Genomic DNA, 20,561 nt, shown 5'->3' with positions numbered 1-20,561 from the left:
TAAACATTTAGCAGTTAATCCTTCAAAGTGCTAGAGTTTGGATGTGCCTTTCAGGAGGCAGTCAGCACTTTATGGGATGGGGCCATTAGTCACACCGTTTTAAAAAAATATTATTATTTAAAATATATGATTATGGTAAATGTCAATATGTGCTTTCTAAACATTTTAAAAGGGATGAGCCCTGCTCTGAGTTCACAGTGACTTGACCCAGTGAAATGCAGAGTACCCTCAGCTCCAACTGAACTTATAATCAATAATCTTAGATTATAAACTCTTTGGGGGCAATTCTGCACAGCGCCTAGCACAATGGGGTCCTGGTCCATGGCTGGGGCTTCTAGGCATCACAATAATGCAAATATAACAATCTGAGGACAGCCATATAAACAGACAGAGATTAGAGGAAGGGAACAACAGGCAGTTAATATAAATTCATTTGCATTTACAATACCTCTAGGAAAAAAAAATCCAAGCTTATAGGAGTTTATAGGATTTAAGTTTATAGGAGATCCAAAAATAGTAACCAAAACCAAATTCTCGGCAGGTAACAGAATGCATTACTGACTCTAGCAGTATCATTGGGAACCTCAGTAGTTTATTTAATGTTCAGTGTGCTCATTCTGAAAATGCCAGGGCACGTTTTAAAGATTTAGTCAGCTATCAGTGCACTGTGGGATATTCTGTAAAGACTTTAATGATGTTTGAATGCACGCAAAAAGTTAAGAGTGAATTGTGACAATGAACATTTGTGTCCAGAATTTAATAATCTGTGGTAATCTATTTTTGAAGATATAAAACAGATTGTAATATATTTTCCTCTTTGCTCATTTCAAAGGACATCTTGAACACCTGGCATTGCATGAGCGATTTAGTAGATCCCCCCTTCTGCCACAATATTTTTCAGAGCTCCTCTCAAAGTGATCCAGCACCCATTAAGTGGGGGAGCAGAATGGGGAAGAAAAGCACTGAACTTAATTGCTGAACTATATGTGAATGTTCCAGGTTTGAATGCACTCACTGCACTGCTAATTGCTCCAGGTTAGGTACAGCCTATGAGGCCATTGATTTCATCGGAAGGCACTGGGAGGAGCTCATGGGGGGCTGCTGACATATTACTGTGGCTCTTTGGCAATGTACATTGATAAATTCTGTCTCCTTCTCAGGCTCAGGTTGGCCACTGTTATGTTGGATCATATTAAAGAAGTTCTGTATTAAAATCACAAATGAGTTTGATTCCCCATAGTTTAAATTCCAGGGTATTACTAATTAAGAGGCCTCTTGGTTTTTGGTCTCTTGTTTTTACTGTTTCTCTCCCTCTCTGTGTGAAACTTGCAAGCTGCTAATTGTGATAGTACATCCTAAGACAGAGTCTGTTCTCAAAGCAATACTTTCTAACAACAACTACTCACACAGAGAGAGACTCAAAGCGATACTTTGTAACAACAGAAACAGCACCCAGAGACTCCCCGCCCTTTTGTTGTATTCATCTCACTTTGATGAGTTGATTCATCTCACTTTAACAATTGTGATTAAAATAGAGATAGAGGATGTATGTAGATGGATGCTTGGTGTGGATAATGAATGAATAATCAGGGAGGTGCCAGCCTAAGAATCCAGTGTCGATCAGCCGAAGAAGGCATCAAGTGGAAACAACCAGAGGACCCCCAGAGGGCAGACTGGAATCCACCCAACAGCCTCAAGGATGAGAGAACCGAAGAACAAGATAACATCTGGCAGCACGGAGCCGTCAGGAATATGCTGATTAATTCAGCAACAGCATGATGAAGCAATTCCCGTGGACTGGCACAGGAATAAATTCCTATAAAAATGGACTCTAGAAAGTGAGAACTTTGGGGTCTTATTCTGCAAACCAACTTCCAGGAGCATCAGATAAGCATCTGACAAGGACCTGCTCCCTCCTCATGCCCAAGCCACCTGGCCAGTGGCTTGGCACGAGCAACTCTAAGGCTGGTAACTATGATAACAATGACAGGTTTCAGAGTAGCAGCCGTGTTAGTCTGTATTCGCAAAAAGAAAAGGAGTACTTGTGGCACCTTAGAGACTAACCAATTTATTTGAGCATAAGCTTTTGTGAGCTACAACTCACTTCAGACATAGATGCATCCGATGAAGTGAGTTGTAACTCACGAAAGCTTATGCTCAAATAAATTGGTTAGTCTCTAAGGTGCCACAAGTACTCCTTTTCTTTTTATGATAACAATCTTGCAGAACCTGTGTGTGTGTGTGTATGAATGAATGTGTGAATAAATATGAAACTGAATGGAATGTTATAGCTATAACTAACTGCTTACTATGATTCTTTCTGGATTCACAATAAATGTGCATTTTGCCTTATTCCCTTTAATAAGATCCTGCTGGTTTTTATTTTATTGGTATAACACCACCCCTGCCCTAGTAGGAAGCATATAAACTCAGGAGGCAGGCTGTTATTCCAGGTAATAAGTGCCATCTACAGCAATGGTGCTACTGTAAATGAATAGCAGTACTGTTACACCGGATGTTGTTAATGGCTTCCATGGAGTCTTCAGTCCAAAGACAATCATGGACCTGGCCAAAGCCAGTGGGTGTGCTAATCACCATTCATTCAGGGTAAACTGAAGGAACAATTAAGCTCTTTCATGTAGTGAGATAGCTGAAAACAATACAGGGTACTGCCCAAGGCACTGAGCAGCATGGTGAGGCTGAGCAAACCTGAGCTTTGTAGTCTGAATTGAAGCTGTGTGTGTCTGTATGTGTGTTAGAAGCAGAGAGCTAGAAAAAAGCAAGAAGCAGTTGTGAGCATGACCCCAAGAAGAACAGAGATACACAGTTTCTTGGGCACAGAACTCACTAAAGAGACAGGCTTGGGGATTTCTGAGCAAGGAAAATGCCTGCTGTAGTTTGTTTCTACTATATTCAGGGAAACATGACTATGTATACATTTTTTGTCAATAAACAGGATTGTACCGAAGAATATATTTGACACATGTAATCAATTTCTCCTCCTAATGGAAACAACCTTGCAAGGCCCTAAATATTGGCTAACTGCACAGGCAAAAGGGTCAACATTAGCGTGACAGTGGCTTAGAGATTCCAAGGAGAGAAATTGTGAGCTGGTATTCCTGTTCAACCCAGGAGGAAAAAATAATTGAGGTGCTTGCAGAAATCAAAGATGGCCAAAATGATTTAAAACAAGAGCGGGAGACTTTGCAAGAGGAATGAAAACAAAATCTGGAAACTTCCTGGAAGGGACTGAGAGATGTCCTGTGATGGGAGAGAAAATCTTTGTTGGGCAGCAGCTACAAATTCTCCTGGTGGATTGGGAATTCCCACTATAAAATTCCCAGTCTGGGCTGGCAAGATGGATCAATGAGGTGACCAGCAACCTGATGGTCATGCACTAAAAGATTTTTCAGGAAATAGAAATTGAGGAGACAAGAAAACTTTGGCCCACTTGGAACTTGCTAACAGGAATGAGCTGCAGCAAGGATTTATGGAACTAAAAATTCAGCTTGAGAAGGAATTCAGATCACAGTGGAACTCAGCTGTCTCCATGGGAAATTAGGCCAGCTAGAGAACTTGGGTAAATTAGGACATTTACAACACTTTTCTACCCTGTTTGTAACTCACAGAGGCCCAGAGGAGAGAGGTTGGATTGTCCCAGCTCGGGTAATACAAAAGGCCACTATCTTTGAGTGAAAAACTCCAGGGGAGGCTTATTTGGCTTAATATAACATTATAGCCCTAATGAACTATGGTTGGAGAGATGAACAGAGATGTGAGTTTCTAGCAGCCAACTTGAGTGGCCCATCTCTGGTGGTGCTGTATAACTTACCCCCAGAAAAGAGACTGAGTTATCCACATCTGGGACTAGCTCTTGATATATGGTTTGGAGACAGCCATCAATCTGAGCAGGCCAGTGCATAGCTAAGGGCTAAAAGAAGAGGGAAAGAAGAGACACCACCCAAATTGGCAGAGGACCCATGGAGACTTGTGTTTCTGCATATCCCTATACCAATGAGCACTTCCAGTATAAATTAGCAGTGGACCAGTTTATAGATACTCAGCTGGACTTGGACTTGCTGATCACGATCAGTGAAAGGTGGCCTATGACACTTCAAGAAGCTGTGAAATTTCCCAGAGAACTTGAATCCTTTCTTGCAGTTACATACCAGAGAAAGAAACAGCCACTAGCGAAGAAGATGGAAGCTGATCACCAGGAGCCCTGTCAGTACAGGTTTGTGTCTCGTATGCATGATGGAAAAGAGGATTCTAGTCTGGTTTACAGCATTTTTGAATGATTGGAGACATTGTTAAATTTGGTTTGTAAAACAAGGGAGATTGGCAATCATACAAAAATTGGGGGAAGCTGCTCAGTTAAATGCTGATACTGTGGAAAAAATGGCTAGAACAGGGATTGTTATAAATTTAAAGCAGATAGAACATTAGAAGTGCCTAGTAAAGATAGGCAGTTTGGAAAATGGGGGCGGGGAGGGGGATCCCAAGCTGAAGGCTCAGAGCTTGGAGGTACAAGAATCAGCTCCTCTGTTTTTGTTTAGATCTGGCTAAACAGATCCAGATATACAACAATTATGGGAATTTGGCTATTGAATGTGTAATCAGAGCTGTGAAATTCACAGGAATACTGGGTCAAACATATCAGCTGTTAGACCAGACATGCTAATAAATAGGGCTGTCAAACGATTAAAAAAACTAATCACGAGAGAATTGTGAGATTAAAAAAATAGCATTAATTGTGTGGGTTAACTGTGATTAATTGACAGCCCTACTAAGAATGCTAGGGAATAGGGGATCCAAAACTGAACTGGCTAGTTGTTCTAAAATGGAGACAGTGACTGGGGACCACATATCTATCCAAAAACGTGAAAAGTGGGTTTGCAAATTGGACCTCTGGAATTTGAGAAAAACTCTGGGTAGCTGAGATAGCGGATGAGCTAATAATTGGTTTGGCTATCATTATGGCTAATAACTGTATAATAAATACCAGGAAAGGTGTCTTACAAATTCCGTCTGTAGAAATTCCTTGAAAAGGTGTGGCCCAGGTGAAACAAATGATTATACACAATTGGTTTGCAAGTAAGCCTGCTGTTCTACCTCCTAGGGCAGAATCCATAATAACAGCTATATGCTATGCTAGCTTTTCAGCAAGGGAAAACTGGGGAATGGTTGATACCTACTTTGAGACCGAAGGTCTTGGGGAAATTTTATCTGTTAAAGTTCTTGCAGCGCTGAAACAGGAGCGGGTTCCTGTTTATTTTCTCAATATTTTAGAAAACAGCCAATAGTAAATAAGCGTCAATATAAAAGGAAACTATAAGGGAGAAAGGGGTGAAGGTGAAATCCCAGAGTTTCTGTTGGAGCGGTTCCAAAAAAAGTGATAATACACATTGGGCACGCAATCAGTGAGGAGGGAGTTTCCACCAAGAAAAAGAAAATTGAGGCTGTGTGGCACTGGCCAACTCCTCAGACACTCACAGATGTACAGAGTTTTGTCGAGCTCTGGTCCTACTATAGAAAGTTTATTTGTGCGTTTGTCAAAATTGTGAATTCATTGCACAGGTTGGACAAGAAAAGGAAACAATTTCAGTTATCAACAGAAAATTATTTAGCATTTTCAGAGTTGAAAAGGGCCCTAGTGACAGCTCCTGTCTTAGCTTACATGTTTCAATCCCTCCTCACTCCCCCCAATCAGATTAGACATAGACGCTAGTGCTTACAGACTGGGGGCAGTATTGACACAGGAATATCAGGACTGCCTGAGAAGGTACCAGAGGGACAGAATCTCAGCTTGGCTGCCCCCAGAAACTGAGAATGTAGCTGTAGAAGCTCAGGCTGAAAGAATCGTGACAGTGATGAACTCAACAGAGCAGAATGGATGAGGACTCTCCCATCTAGCAGACTCCACAGAATCAACAGACTCTCTTCAGGAGCTCACTGAAATCAGCCACTCCCAGTTGAAAAGGAAATTGGACAGGGAATAGAAAGCTCCAAGATTTGGATGGGAGTAAAATTGATTTGGGTTGGCGATATGTAAGTGTCCTGACAGAAAATCATTATGTAAATAACTAAGTGTGCATAATTTTTAACTTTTTAAATTACTTCTTTTCTGTCTGGGATATTACTCAGGGTATCAACATTTTAAACTCCATTGGGATGATGGGGCAGGGCTGAGATGCAGGGTTTTATGCTGGAAGTTGTTAATGGCTGCCATCAAGTGAGTCTTTGATCCAAAGGAAACTTGCACAACACTTTCAAAAGAAGAAAAGGAGGACTTGTGGCACCTTAGAGACTTAACAAATTTATTTGAGCATAAGCTTTCGTGAGCTACAGCTCACTTCATTGGCTAAGTGGCCAAAAATGAATGACTGTCAAAATTAGCACTGACTTTTCGCATTACAGTTTTAAAAAAGTTAATACATTGACTTTTAATAGCATACTATATTACTCTTCATTTTTTACTATACTTTTGTATCGTTGTATGAAAAGGTTTCAGTGATGCGGCCCTCGGGCCAATGTACTAGTCGTCATGTGGCCCTCGTGGTGTTTGAGTTTGAGCTTCCTGCTATAGATAATTACATTGTCCAAGTATGCCACCGTGTATTGATTATGCTGTTGGAGTAATCAGTCTATCAAATGTTGAAAAGTAGCCACGGCCCCATGTAACCCAAACGGCATTGTCTGAAAATGAAATAGGAAGAGTTAGGGATGTAAATATCCATTAAAAAAGTTTACCGTTTAAATTATTAAAATTATGTCATTGAATCGGTTAACTAATTAAAAGGAGAGGGGCTGGGGCTGCTGTGGCTGGCTGGCCTGGCTGGGGTTGGCCGGTCGGCCCATGGCTGGGGTTGGCGGGCCAGTGCGGCTGGAGCTACTCTGACCCGAGGCTCCCGTGGCCCATTATACCCATTGCCCATGAGCACAATAGGACTCCTCCAGTCACCTTGGGATTCCTCTATTACCCTGAGTTTTAACATGGTCCTTTTTCAACCATCCCCCTCAATTAGTTGGGGATTGGTCACAGCCCTTCCTGTATTACTTTACCAGGTTCCACATCAATTTGATGGTGGGCCAAGGACACCTTCCCAGAGAGAGCTGAAAATACCTTTGGAAAATACCAGTTGAAATTCCTGTTCCTTTTGTTTCTGGTTTAGGTTGTCTCTGAGGGGCACTAAGCTTTCTTTCAGGCAGTTGTTAATTTGGGGCCCCAATTCTAGTTCCTCAGGATATGGCAAGACGAAGTTTTCCCTTGTTTTCCAGAGCTCCAGCATATTTATGTGGTAAATTTGTTGTTCCTTCCCCCCCTCCCAGTTGTCTGATTAAGTAGTCCATGGTTCCTACTTTCTTAACCACCTATAAGGTCCTCGCCACTTGGCCATTAGCTTTGATTCAGAGCATGGAAGAAGTAGGAGAACCCTGTCACCTGGCTGAAAGATGCACATTCATGCCCCTTTATTATAATGTCGTTGTTGTTGTTCCTGTGCTTCTTTGAGATTTTCCTTCAGTGTATCCCTTCATAGTCTCTAGTCTCCCATGTAACTTTAAAACATATTGTACTGTTTTCAGCTTTTGGCTCCTGGCTTTCACATGTTTCCCATACCTCTGGTATGTCTCTTGACTGTCGCTCATATAGCAGTTTGAATGATGAAAACCCCGTTGATGCTTGTGGTACTTCCCTGATGCGAAGAGTAGGGTTGGGAGTAGTTGGTCTTAATATTGAGGGTCCTGGGTAATGAATTTCTTGAGCATTCTCCTGAGTGTCTTACTGAATCTTTCCACTAGGCCATCCAGACGGTACACAGATGTAATACTTTGACTTTCAATACCTCAGACCTCTCTCATTAGACAGGATGTGAAATTTGTCTCCTAGTCTTGTCAGGATTTCTCTGGGAATTCCTACCCATATGAAGACTTTCAGTAGCTCATTAGCAGTAGTCCTGGCATTTGCTGACTGGCGAGCCATGGCTTCCAGGTATCAGGTGGCATAGTCCACGATAACAGGTATATACTCATGTCCAGATGCGCTCTTCTCTTTGGGGGCTTATAAGGTCAATTCCTATTCATTCAAAGCGGATCTCTGCCAATGGAAGGGGCACTAGTATCAGGCCAGGATCTTAGACAGTGTTTTGTCCTTCCCAATATGTCTGACATGTGGAGCTGCATGTGCTAGATGCAGGAGCTTGCAATGATATAGCCAGAGTACTAGTAGCTGTATCCGTGTGTCCTGTGTCTGCTTGTCCTGGTCTATGTGATATAACAAGTCCATGTTAAGGTCAAAATGAGGGTGCTGCCATGCTCTCGGGAACAACCTTTTTGTCATCTATCGCTGCCACTTGTTCAAAGAATCTAATGAATGCTAAGACATCTTTCATATGGTACAATCCAAAAAGCATGAATACAAAACAGAAATAATATGCTACAAGAATTCTTGGTCTCAAGAAGAGCAAACAGATATGACTACTGCAGTGGTTCCCAAACTTTAACAACTTGTGAACCCCTTTCACTAAAATGTCAAGTCTCGCAAACCACCTCCTAAAAATGAAAATTTCCAGGGATTTTCTCCTTTACCTGAGTATAGATTATAAAAGCAGTGATTCTGGAAATATAAAATTTGGTTTTATGACATGCTTACTACACACCGTTTATAATTAATTATTATTTACCATTACAGTATTTTTATTACATTATGAAAATGGCAACACCCTTCCAAGATCTCACTTTCGTAGCTTGTATCACTTTGAATAACCCTGTTATAAGGGCTCCTATGTTTCCTCAAGGAGTATCAGATGTGAAACAGCATGAAGGTATTTAAAAAGCCAACTCAGGGAGTTCCACCTACACAAGCATTGAGGTCTTGAGCAGTCCAGGCAAACAACGCACGTTACAACAAAAATTTGTTGTTCATAATAATTTTAAAACCAATACTAGCTGCCTATTTAATTTTAAAAACAGCAAAAATATCCACCTCCCTTTCCATTTCTTATAAGGAGTCTTGAAGTTTAAATCTCCTCAGTGTGATAGATATGCTTGCTTTAATCTGCTTAGCTTTTGGAAGTCCAGGGGCTCCGTGCTGCTGGCCCCGTGCTGCCTGGAGTCCCTAGGGACAGCTCTGTCCGCCATTTGGGAATTTTCCCCCCGAGAACTCCCTGTAACATTTTGCAAACCCCCAGGGGTTCATGAACCCCAGTTTGGGAACCACTGGATGGTTTAAATTACCTACTTGTAACAAACTGAATAACAAGGTCACAAGGCACGACATCACATCTGTAGACAGTAAAACACAGACATGAGGAGTACAGCTGGACAGAGAAAGGTAATTCTGTTTTACAGAGGGTCTCCAAAATTTTGAAATTCTCTGTGAAAGGGAATGGAACCCTGACTCCACAGCAATCCACCTGATGGGGCTACCCTGGAGCTGTGGACCCTGGAAGCCCCAAGTTTGAGGCAGGCTGGCAGATGGGCAGCCAAAGAGCCGGGTTCTGATGGAACTTCATCAAAATCTAAACCTCTCGCAGAGACAAATTGATTTCAACAAATTGGTAAATGTTGACAAAAAACGTTTCATCGGAATTTTCCAACCAGGTCTAATATGTGTCCTGCCTGGCCTTCACCTGGGGACTGTTTCCACTACCTCCCCCAAGCTCACATGGCTGGGAGAGGGATGGACCACCTGAGGCCTGCTACCCCAAAAGTGTGTTTGTCTGAGGTGTGGGGGGAAGAGAATCTCACAGTTTCCGGATTGGGCCCAAGCAGAGGGTAATAGTTTCACATGTGATGAAACATCTCAGTTACTCCACATTTAAAATAATTATCTAATAAATCAAACACAAAGTGCAGTAGCATTAAGAGAAGATATTGTAATGGGACAAAACTTAGGCTGAATGTGAGGAATATATTCCAGACAGTGAGACTGATCAGGCTACGGAGTAGGCAAGAGAAGAAAAGTGATGGAACCCATGCTCAAGTCATTTAAAATTGGACTGGTCAAAGCATTATTTATTGTTATGTATATTGCAGGAGCAGCTACAAGGTTGGATTGAGAGCCAACAACATATCCTGGTGTGCTAGGTGCTATGCAAACACATATACAAATACATAGGCCCTGACTAGAGGGGCTTACAGTCTAAGCCTTGGTCTACACTAGGAGTTGAGGTCGAATTTATCAGCGTTAAATCGATTTAACCCTGCACCCGTCCACATGACGGAGCCTTTTTTTTCGACTTAAAGGACTCTTAAAATCGATTTCCTTACTCCACCCCCGACAAGGGGATTAGTGCTGAAATTGGCCTTGCCGGGTCGAATTTGGGGTACTTTGAACACAATTAGACGGTATTGGCCTCCGGGAGCTATCCCAGAGTGCTCCATTGTGACCGCTCTGGACAGCACTCTCAACTCAGATGCACTGGCCAGGTAGACAGGAAAAGGCCCGCGAACTTTTGAATTTCAATTTCCTGTTTGACCAGCGTGGCAAGCTGCGGGTGACCATGCAGAGCTCATCAGCAGAGGTGACCATACAGAGCTCATCAGCAGAGGTGACCATGATGGAGTCCCAGAATCGCAAAAGAGCTCCAGCATGGACTGAACGGGAGGTACGGGATCTGATCGCTGTATGGGGAGAGGAATCCGTGCTATAAGAACTACGTTCCAGTTTTCGAAATGCCAAAACATTTGTCAAAATCTCCCAGGGCATGAAGGACAGAGGTCATAACAGGGACCCGAAGCAGTGCCGCATGAAACTTAAGGAGCTGAGGCAAGCCTACCAGAAAACCAGAGAGGCGAACGGCCGCTCCGGGTCAGAGCCCAAAACATGCTGCTTCTATGATGAGCTGCATGCCATTTTAGGGGGTTCAGCCACCACTACCCCAGCCGTGTTGTTTGACTCCTTCAATGGAGATGAAGGCAACACGGAAGCAGGTTTTGGGGACGAGGAAGATGATGATGATGAGGTTGTAGATAGCTCACAGCAAGCAAGTGGAGAAACTGGTTTTCCTGACAGCCAGGAACTGTTTCTCACCCTGGACCTGGAGCCAGTACCCTCCGAACCCACCCAAGGCTGCCTCCCGGACCCGCCAGGCAGAGAAGGGACCTCTGGTGAGTGTACCTTTTTAAATAGTATACATGGTTTAAAAGAAAGCATGTTTAATGATTAATTTGCCCTGGCATTCGCGGCTCTCCTGGATGTACTCCCGAAGCCTTTGCAAAAGGTTTCTGGGGAGGGCAGCCTTATTCCGTCCACCATGGTAGGACAGCCCGCGTCAGCGGGAACTGGCCAGCCGCTGGTTTTTCTTTGCTGTGAGACACACCTTAGGAGAATTGGGGTCCCAATGAATTTGAGCACCTAACTCCCTTAGGCACCTTTGGAATTGCAGCCTACATTTTTAGCAGACTGTTGAAATCTAGCCATGTTTAAAGCGTGGTTGAGCTCGAGAAGCAACAACACTTCTCAGAAGAATGAGGGGGGATTTGATAGCTGCTTTCAACTACCTGAAAGGGGGTTCCAAAGAGGATGGAGCTCAGCTGTTCTCAGTAGTAGCAGATGACAGAACAAGGAGCAATGGTCTCAAGTCGCAGTGGGGAAGGTCTAAGTTGGATATTAGGAAAAACTTTTTCACTAGGAGGGTGGTGAAGCCCTGGAATGGGTTACCTAGGGAGGTGGTGGAATCTCCATCCTTGGAGGTTTTTAAGGCCCGGCTTCACAGAGCCCTGGCTGGGATGATTTAGTTAGGGATTGGTCCTGCTTTGAGTAGGGGGTTGGACTAGATGACCTCCTGAGGTCCCTTCCAACCCTGATATTCTATGATTCTATGACACTTTACCACTCCAGGCCAGTAGCACGTACTCGGGAATCATTGTAGAACAAAGCACTGCAGTGTATGTTTGCTGGTGTTCAAACAACATCCGTTCTTTATCTCTCTGTGTTATCCTCAGGAAAGTGATATCATTCATGGTCACCTGGTTGAAATAGGGTGCTTTTCTTAAATGGACATTCAGAGGTGCCCGTTCCTGCTGCGCTGTTTGCCTGTAGCTGAACAGAAATGTTCCCCGCTGTTAGCCACGGGGAGGGGGGAGGAAGGAGGGCTAGCCACACGGTGGGGGGAGGCAAAATGCGACCTTGTAACAAAAGCACATGTGCTATGTATGTAATGTTAACAGCAAGGTTTACCGTGAAAGAGTGTACCCATTGTTCTATAAAATGTGTCTTTTTAAATACCACTGTCCCTTTTTTTTTCTCCACCACCGGCATGAGTTTCAAGGATCACAGGATCGTCTCCTTCCCGGAGGCTAGCGAAGATTAGAAGGCAAAAGAAACACATTCTCTGAGCTCATGCTGTCCTCCCACACTGCCAGAGCACAGACGAATGCGTGGAGGAAGACAATGTCAGAGTGCAGGAAAGCACAGAATGACCGGGAGGAGAGGTGGCAGGCTGAAAAGAGTAAGTGGTGGGCTGAACAGAGGACTGAAGCTGAAAGGTGGCGGCAGTATGATGAGAGGAGGCAGCATTCAATGCTGAGGCTGCTGGAGGATCAAACTAATATGCTCCAGCATATGGTTGAGTGGCAGGAAAGGCAGCTGGAGCACAGACTGCTGCTACAGCCCCTGTGTAACCAACCGCCCTCCTCCCCAAGTTCCATAGCCTCCTCACCCAGACGCCCAAGAACGCGGTGGGGGGGAGGGGCCCTCCAACCACCCAGCCACTCCACCCCAAAGGATTGCCCAAGCAACAGAAGGCTGGCATTCAATAAGTTTTAAAGTTTTAAACTTTTAAAGTGCTGTGTGGCCTTGTCCTTCCCTCCTCCACCACCCCTCCTGGTGCTTCTCTCCTCCACCACCCTTCCTGGGCTACCTTGGTAGTTATCCCCCTATTTGTATGATGAATTAATAAAGAATGCATGAATGTGAAACAACGACTTTATTACCTCTGCAAGCGGTGATCGAAGGGAGGAGGGGAGGGTGGTTAGCTTACAGGGAAGTACAGTGAACCAAGGGGCGGGGGGGTTTCATCAAGGAGAAAGAAACAGAACTTTCACACCGTAGCCTGGCCAGTCATGAAACTGGTTTTCAAAGCTTCTCTGATGCGCACCGCACCCGTCTGTGCTCTTCTAACTGCCCTGATGTCTGGCTGTGCATAACCAGCAGCCAGGCGATTTGCCTCAACCTCTCACCCCACCATAAACGTCTCCCCCTTACTCTCACAGATATTGTGGAGTGCACAGCAAGCAGTAATAACAGTGGGAATATTGGTTTCACTGAGGTCTAACCGAGTCAGTAAACTGCGCCAGCGCACTTTTAAACCTCCAAATGCACATTCTATCACCATTCTGCACTTGCTTAGCCTGTAGTTGAACAGCTCTTGACTACTGTCCAGGCTGCCTGTGTATGGCTTCATAAGCCACGGCATTAAGGGGTAGGCTGGGTCCCCAAGGATAACTATAGGCATTTCAACATCCCCAATGGTTATTTTCAGGTCTGGGAATAAAGTCCCTTCCTGCAGCTTTTGAAACAGACCAGAGTTCCTGAAGATGCGAGCGTCATGTACTTTTCCTGGCCATCCCACGTTGATGTTGGTGAAACGTCCCTTGTGATCCACCAGTGCTTGCAGCACTACTGAAAAGTACCCCTTGCGGTTTATGTTCTCGCCGGCTTGGTGCTCCAATGCCAAGACAGGGATATGGGTTCCACAGTTAGGGAATCCCATTGCAGCAAAGCCATCCACTATGACCTGCACATTTCCCAGGGTCACTACCCTTGATATCAGCAGATCTTTGATTGTGTGGGCTACTTGCATCACAGCAGCCCCCACAGTAGATTTGCCCACTTCAAATTGATTCCCGACTGACCGGTAGCTGTCTGGCGTTGCAAGCTTCCACTGGGCTATTGCCACTCACTTCTCAACTGTGCGGGCTGCCCTCATCTTGGTATTCTTGTGCCTCAGGGCAGGGGAAAGCAAGTCACAAAGTTCCATGAAACTGCCCTTACGTGTGCAAAGGTTTTGCAGCCACTGGGAATCGTCCCAGACCTGCAACACTATGCGGTCCCACCAGTCTGTGCTTGTTTCCCGAGTCCAGAATCGGCGTTCCACCGCATGAACCTGCCCCATTAACACCATGATGCCCACATTGCCAGGGCCCGTGCTTTGAGAGAAGTCTGTGTCCATGTCCTCATCACTCTCGTCACTGTGCTGACGTTGCCTACTCACCCGGTTTCACTTTGCCAGGTTCTGGTGCTGCATATACTGCTGGATAATGTGTGTGGTGTTTAATGTGCTCCTAATTGCCAAAGTGATCTGAGCAGGCTCCATGCTTGCTGTGGTATTGTGTCTGCACAGAAAAAAGGTGCGGAACGATTGTCTGCCATTGCTCTGCTGGAGGGAGGTGCGACTGACGACATGGCTTACAGGGTTGGTTTACAGGGAATTAAAATCAACAAAGGGGGTGGCTTTGCGAGAAACAGAATGGCCCCCTCAAGGATAGAACTCAAAACCTCAAGGATAGAACTCAAAACTGGGTTTAGCAGGCCATTGATTTCACGGAGGGAGGGAGGAGAAAATGAATAGAAAACAGATCTGGTCTATTTCTTGTTTTGAGCCACTTCATCTATTTTTATACATCTTGTTGGCAGCAGACTGTGCAGTACGACCACTAGCCATCGTCTTCTCCTGGGTGCTCGGCAGAAGACAGTGCAGTATGACTGCTGGCTGCAGATTAAAAGACAGTGCACTGCCGGTAGGACTGAATCGCCATGAAACGAAACTTAAAAGGGAAATGACTTGGCTGAATCACTCCCATGTTTGCCCAGGCGCTCTTGACCTCATTGAGGTTGGTTAAAAGAGCACCCTGGACTACGTCGACGACGGCTACCAGTCATACTGCACTGTCTACTGCCAAAATGCAATAAACTGTTGCTGTGTAGCAATGCAGTATCGCGTCTGCCAGCACCCATACGGTGACGGTTAGCTGAGCAGGCTCCATGCTTGCCGTGGTATGGCGTCTGCACAGGTAACTCAAGAAAAAAGGCGCAAAACGATTGTCTGCCCTTGCTTTCACGGAGGGAGGGAAGGGGGGGGGCTGACGATATGTACCCAGAACCACCTGCAACAATGTTTTAGCCCGATCAGGCACTGGGATTTCTACCCAGAATTCAAATGGGCAGTGGAGACTGCGGGAACTGTGGGATAGCTACCCATAGTGCAACGCTCCGGAAGTCGATGGTTGCCTCGATACTGTGGACACACTCCGCCGACTACATGCACTTACAGCATTTGTGTGGGAACACACACAATCAATTGTATAAAAACGCTTTCTGCAAAACCGACTTCTATAAATTTGACCTAATTTCGTAGTGTAGACATACCCTAAGAAGACAAGTGACATTCAAAGGTCTGGAGAAAGGGATATAATGATATAATTTGCATTTTAGAAAGTATAGATAGCTGTAAGCATCAAATTTGCCCCTCAACCTAGTCAATAGTATTATATTATTAAATGTAAAGTAAGACAAAAAGAGGAGCACAGCGAAGCACAAGTAGAATGGAGAGAGGGGACTGTTCTGTGAGGTATGCTGTTATGGCAAGCTTGTGTAATGTTAGAGGGCTTAATCCTTCACCAGCTTACTACCCTGATCCTTCTCACATGAACAGAGAGCAACAATACCCGAAGTCCAAAGGTGCAAACAATTCAATGTTTATTGGGGTGAACTTCCAGCAAGCATGATTCCAGTTTCCTTCCTTAGTGTCCCCCTTCCCAGCTCTGACACCACAGAGCCTTACCTGTGTCCCTATTCCCATTCCCCCTCTTAGCAAAACATGATTCCAATTTCCCCACCCCCATTTCCTGTTCCCATCCCGCCCCCTCCCTTACTTCCTGATTGACTGCAGACTATGTAGTAAAACTTGAGTTCTGCTTAGCTATACCTTAATCAATCATTTTACTGAAATTTAACTAACCAATCCTAACATATTGTAACATGATTATTTAACCAATTATATCCCACCACCTTAGTTAGTTAACACCCGGCAAAATTAATTACACAGCAGACAGAAACAATCACAGAACCAGACAGAGACCATGCAAATAAACAACAGCAAAATGGGAACAATAATGACAAAACAATACAGAAGTGAGGATTTCACATCTACATCTATAAAGACATAAGGGTTTCCCAGCTGTCTATTGATAAGTGAGTTCTTACTGAACAGAAAACTATCAAACTAAACTTCCTTTTACATCCGCTAGGCTCTTCCCTTTCTCTGGAGGTGATAGATCAGATCACCTTTCTAACAGCCCCAGATTGCCTTATTTCAATGTGACTAGTTTGGAATGTGAGGCTGTGACCACACACTTCCTAGCTTATGGCTGCCTCTGCTGTTTAGCCAAAGATCTTAGCCTAAGAACAGGGCCTCAGACTGTCACTGTAAGAGAAGGCCCGTAAACAGGCAGACTGTGATTTTGATTCTTTCTTTTATACCTCTATAACTAGCTAAGTGATAAGAATATTCCTAATTTCTTAAAGTATAGGCCTTTGCAGACAGGCCTGAATATCTATATCCTAACATGTAATTCACAAGGAAAATAGTTGTGAAAGTTAGTGTTGTCCAAAGAAACATTAATTTACCTTTGGCACTCCCTCAGAGGGGTCATGCATGCACACCCATGGAGGAGAGAGCCAACAGTACTTCAGCAACATAGCTGGCTGTGCTGCCAAAGCTGAGGGAGAAGATTGAAAACACATGTAGGCACATACCCCCTAGGCCTGATCCTTGGAAGTGTTGTGCACCTGGAACTCCCAACAGGTCTGCTTCTGAACTCATATTGTATTTTACACATCTGGTTTAGCTAACTCAGATTAGAATCAGACTGACCGACTTCAATCGAGCTGAGGGAACTCAGCAGGTCTGAAAATCAGACTTTTATTTAGGAACCTAAATATAGGCTCCTGTCTCCATCAGGGTATCAAAGTCCATGACAGAAGCTGGCTCCTACAGTTTGAAGAGAAAAGATCCCATAGGAAGCAAGCAGCTCCCAACCAAGACACATATATTTGCAATAACTGCCAAAGATCACAGAAATCTTGGATTGGACTATTCAGTCACATGAGACATTGCAAACCATCTACATCATAGGCTGCAATTCCCACTGTCTCTCATAGATGAAAAGATACCAACAACTGTTTGAAAACCTTGACCAAAAATACTAAATAGCTAAATGATGAAACTTCTTTCTATAACGCTTTATTCTTGCAACAGGTTAAAATCTCATTTATGTTCAAGTAAATCCATTTTTGGATTCTAATCATGGCTTTGATAGCCCAAAAACACTTTTCAGAGTAAAGCTTGAAAATTAGTCCCAATGATTTGAACACAATGCTTTTAAGCAATCTAAGGGCTAGTCTACACTGGCAATGCTAAAGCCATCTCTATGGCACTCATGCACTGTCTACACTGGTGTTTTACAGCGCTTAAACTTGCTGTGCTCAGGGGGGTGTTTTTGCACACCCCTGAGTGAGAAAGTTGCAGTGCTGTAAAGTGCCAGTGTAGACAAGCCCTAAGAGGCTTTTGTACTGTGCCCACCATTGTGCTTGAGTTTCTAGCTTGCTGATTTTGCAATCTGTGTCTTACTAGTTATTTTCAAAGGAATAACTCACTGATGTTGGTTCACTAACATGAGAATTTGGTCCCAAATCAAAAGCTTAAAATTGCCATGCCCTATCAACATGTGTGGCCTCTTGCTGTTATCAATTGCAAACAGTTAGTACCAGCTTAAGACTTGTACCAGGTGTTGATTTATATGATAGCAGGCAAGATATAAAGGGTTTCAGACTAATTACTTTTCATAGGTTACTTATATACTATATAAACCTGTGATAGGATAGGACACATCGAAAAACGAAAGCCTTGATTACAAGATTTGAAAAATTGCTTTGGAGGGATGAGTGTGTATACATGAATTTATTGTAGGGACAAGGCAAGAAAGCAAGCCAATAAGGTGTTGAGTTTCTTTCTACTGTTATGGCTTTCATTTTCTTACCAATATTATCACTGACCAAATATTATTATTCATGTAAGATAACAGACACATTAAACTGAACGAGTAATCATGTGTTCCCTTTCTTTCAGCAGGTATTACTTTTATGTTCTGATTGCTCATGACATTTCAAACAGCAATCTCTTAAATATATTTTAGTAGTAATACAGTACAGCTAAAGCAAAAATTAAATAGCCCTATACTTTTATTTTCAAGAAGTTCAAAATAAGAGCACAGGGCTATTTAAACAATCTGCAACCTGCTTGAGAAAAATACTACTAAATAGAAAGTTGGTGTCCGTCTCAATAACAATATCTATAAAATTCTAAAGGACTGACAAAACCTTACATCTAAACCTGATGCAATGCAGCAGTTAAAAGTTTTATTTCAATGGACTTCCATATTTACACTGATCCAGTGGTTCACTCTGTGTGACAATGCACAATGGAATGCTCACCAACATCAGTAGGTTTGCATAGAGATGAATGGGAGAATGTTCTGGCTTTTATGCATTAACTACACGTTTAGTTATCAGTCATTATTTGTTCAGTGCCCTAATGTCAGTTAGACAGATGAATGGCCTTTAGGCCATGATTATTTCTACCCTTCTTCCTTTCTCTCCCACTTCAGTCTTAGTGAATCTCTTGTTTTTTTCCTCTGCATTTCCTTCCATGCAACAATTACCAGCCAAGTGGGACTTCACTTCCACTCCACTGAGCCATTCCATCCATTACAATGGTCAGTGATTAAATAGCTAATGTTGACAGTCCAATCAGAGATACCAGTGACTCTCCAATCAGACTAATAGGATACTGGAAATTTCCCATTGCTGTCAGTTTTAAGATATCTGCAGACTCAGGCAGACAACATTTTGATTACAAATCATTCACATTTGGAAAGTTAGGCTTTCGTCAGTAAAACTTTCGTTGTTCAAGGGAGTGAAAAAAACACCTCCCTGAACAACAAAAGTTTTACTGACGAAAAGTGCTGATGTGAACAGTGCTTTGTCGGCAAGAGAGCTCTCCCTCTGACAAAGCTACCACCTCTCATTGCAGGTGGAATTTTTTTGTCAGCGGGAGAACAAAGAGCGACTACACCGCACACCTTTTAGCGGCATGGCTGTAGCGGCACAGCTGTGTCGCTAAAAGGTGCATAGTGCAGACATAGCTTTATTTTGGCAGCCATGAGGCTACCAAACTTTTTTTTTTTTTTTTTTAAAAAGACAGTTTAAGTTCTGGAGAATCTGAGTATATCACACAGGCCGCGCATGAATACATCACGCAGGCCATATGGTTGACACCCCTAATTTATATCAAATGTACACTGGAGGACCTGTACCAAATTTCACGGAGTACACTCTTCGCCTTCCTCTGCAGCGTGGTCACTTGTGGGAAGCTTCTCCGCACCCTGAAGTCTTTAACCACGAGTTGAGGACTTCAATAGCTCAGATATAGGTCGGGGTTTGTTACACGAGTGGGTGGGTGAGATTCTGGGGCCTGCATTGTGCAGGAGGTCAGACTAGACGATCCTAAGGGTCCCTTTCTGACCTTAATATCTATGAGTCTAACTCAGTTCAAATAATGGAGTCCAGTTCAGAGTCCTGTGGTAGTGGTCAGCTGGGGGCAGCGATAGGCGGCACCTGAACAGAGAGGGAGCTGAGACTGAACCTGAGGCATTGGAGGGAGGCGGTCAGGACTCAGCTCTGCAGCACTACTGGGGAGTGGAGGCAGCAGGGGCGGAGGCTGGAGCTCAGGAGCATTTCGGGGGAGCGGGTGCTAGCTGGAGGCAGAGCGCTCGGAGACCAGTGAGTAGGAGGGAGGCGCAGGCGCCTGAGCGCGTAGAAACCGGGGGCAAGGGTTAGGGGACTGAGAGGAAACGCCCCCCTGGCTGCGTCACACACTGCGTGCGCATCACTACTCCCGCCTTTCCCACTAGGCACGAGCCCTGTGGAACTGTCGGAGCGTTCAAGCCCAGTTGCAGGAAGTGACGTAAGGGGCCGGGGGGGTGGCGCTTCCGGGGGGCGTAACGCGGAAGTGGGGAGCGCCGTGTCGGTGGAGGCTGCGCGGCGGGAGGGAGGAGCCTGTGCTGGAGCGCCCCCTCGCGTTGGGGCTGTGCGCAGCGGGTGGCCGCAGCCTATCCCGGCCCCTCGCCATGAACATAGACGTGGAGTTCCACATCCGCCACAACTACCCCTGGGCCCGCCTGCCTGCCAGCGTCCGCCAGGTACCGGCATGGCGGGGGGAGGAGCAGCCGGGCCAGTCCCAACCCCTCTCCCGCCAGCGCCCCACCGGGCCGGGGGAGGGGCGGCTGAGTGGGTACCAACCCCCCTCTGGCCAGCATCTGGCCGCTACCGGGGCGGCCGGGGCAGCCGGGCCGGTACCGCCTCCCCTCCCGCCCGCGTTAGACAAGTTCTGATCCTCGCCTGGGCTGGTACCAATCCCCCTCCCGTCAGCATCTGACCGATACCGGGCTGGGGGGAGCCGTCACTGTACCAAAGCCCCTCCCCCAGCATCAGCCCGTGA

At 44.8% G+C, this 20,561-nt stretch overlaps 2 protein-coding genes across 2 annotated transcripts in view; one reads left to right on the top strand and one right to left on the bottom strand.

The window, feature by feature from the left end:
- ANXA13 (annexin A13) overlaps positions 1-20,561 on the bottom strand; it is a 57,619-nt gene that overhangs the window by 36,383 nt on the left and 675 nt on the right. The gene's annotated exons all lie outside the window — the stretch shown is intronic.
- Positions 20,052-20,561, top strand: part of FAM91A1 (family with sequence similarity 91 member A1) — a 59,869-nt gene continuing 59,359 nt past the window's right edge. Inside the window, exon 1 of the mRNA XM_074943884.1 lies at positions 20,052-20,262. Within this exon, the coding sequence (XP_074799985.1) occupies positions 20,191-20,262 (72 nt within the window). The 5' untranslated portion in view covers positions 20,052-20,190. The remainder of the gene's footprint in view (positions 20,263-20,561) is intronic.

Source organism: Natator depressus, chromosome 2 (genome assembly GCF_965152275.1).
Source record: "Natator depressus isolate rNatDep1 chromosome 2, rNatDep2.hap1, whole genome shotgun sequence".
In the NCBI taxonomy this organism is placed as follows: Eukaryota; Metazoa; Chordata; order Testudines; family Cheloniidae; genus Natator; species Natator depressus.
Note: the sequence above shows the minus strand (reverse complement) of the source record. Positions and strands in the feature narration are given on the sequence as shown.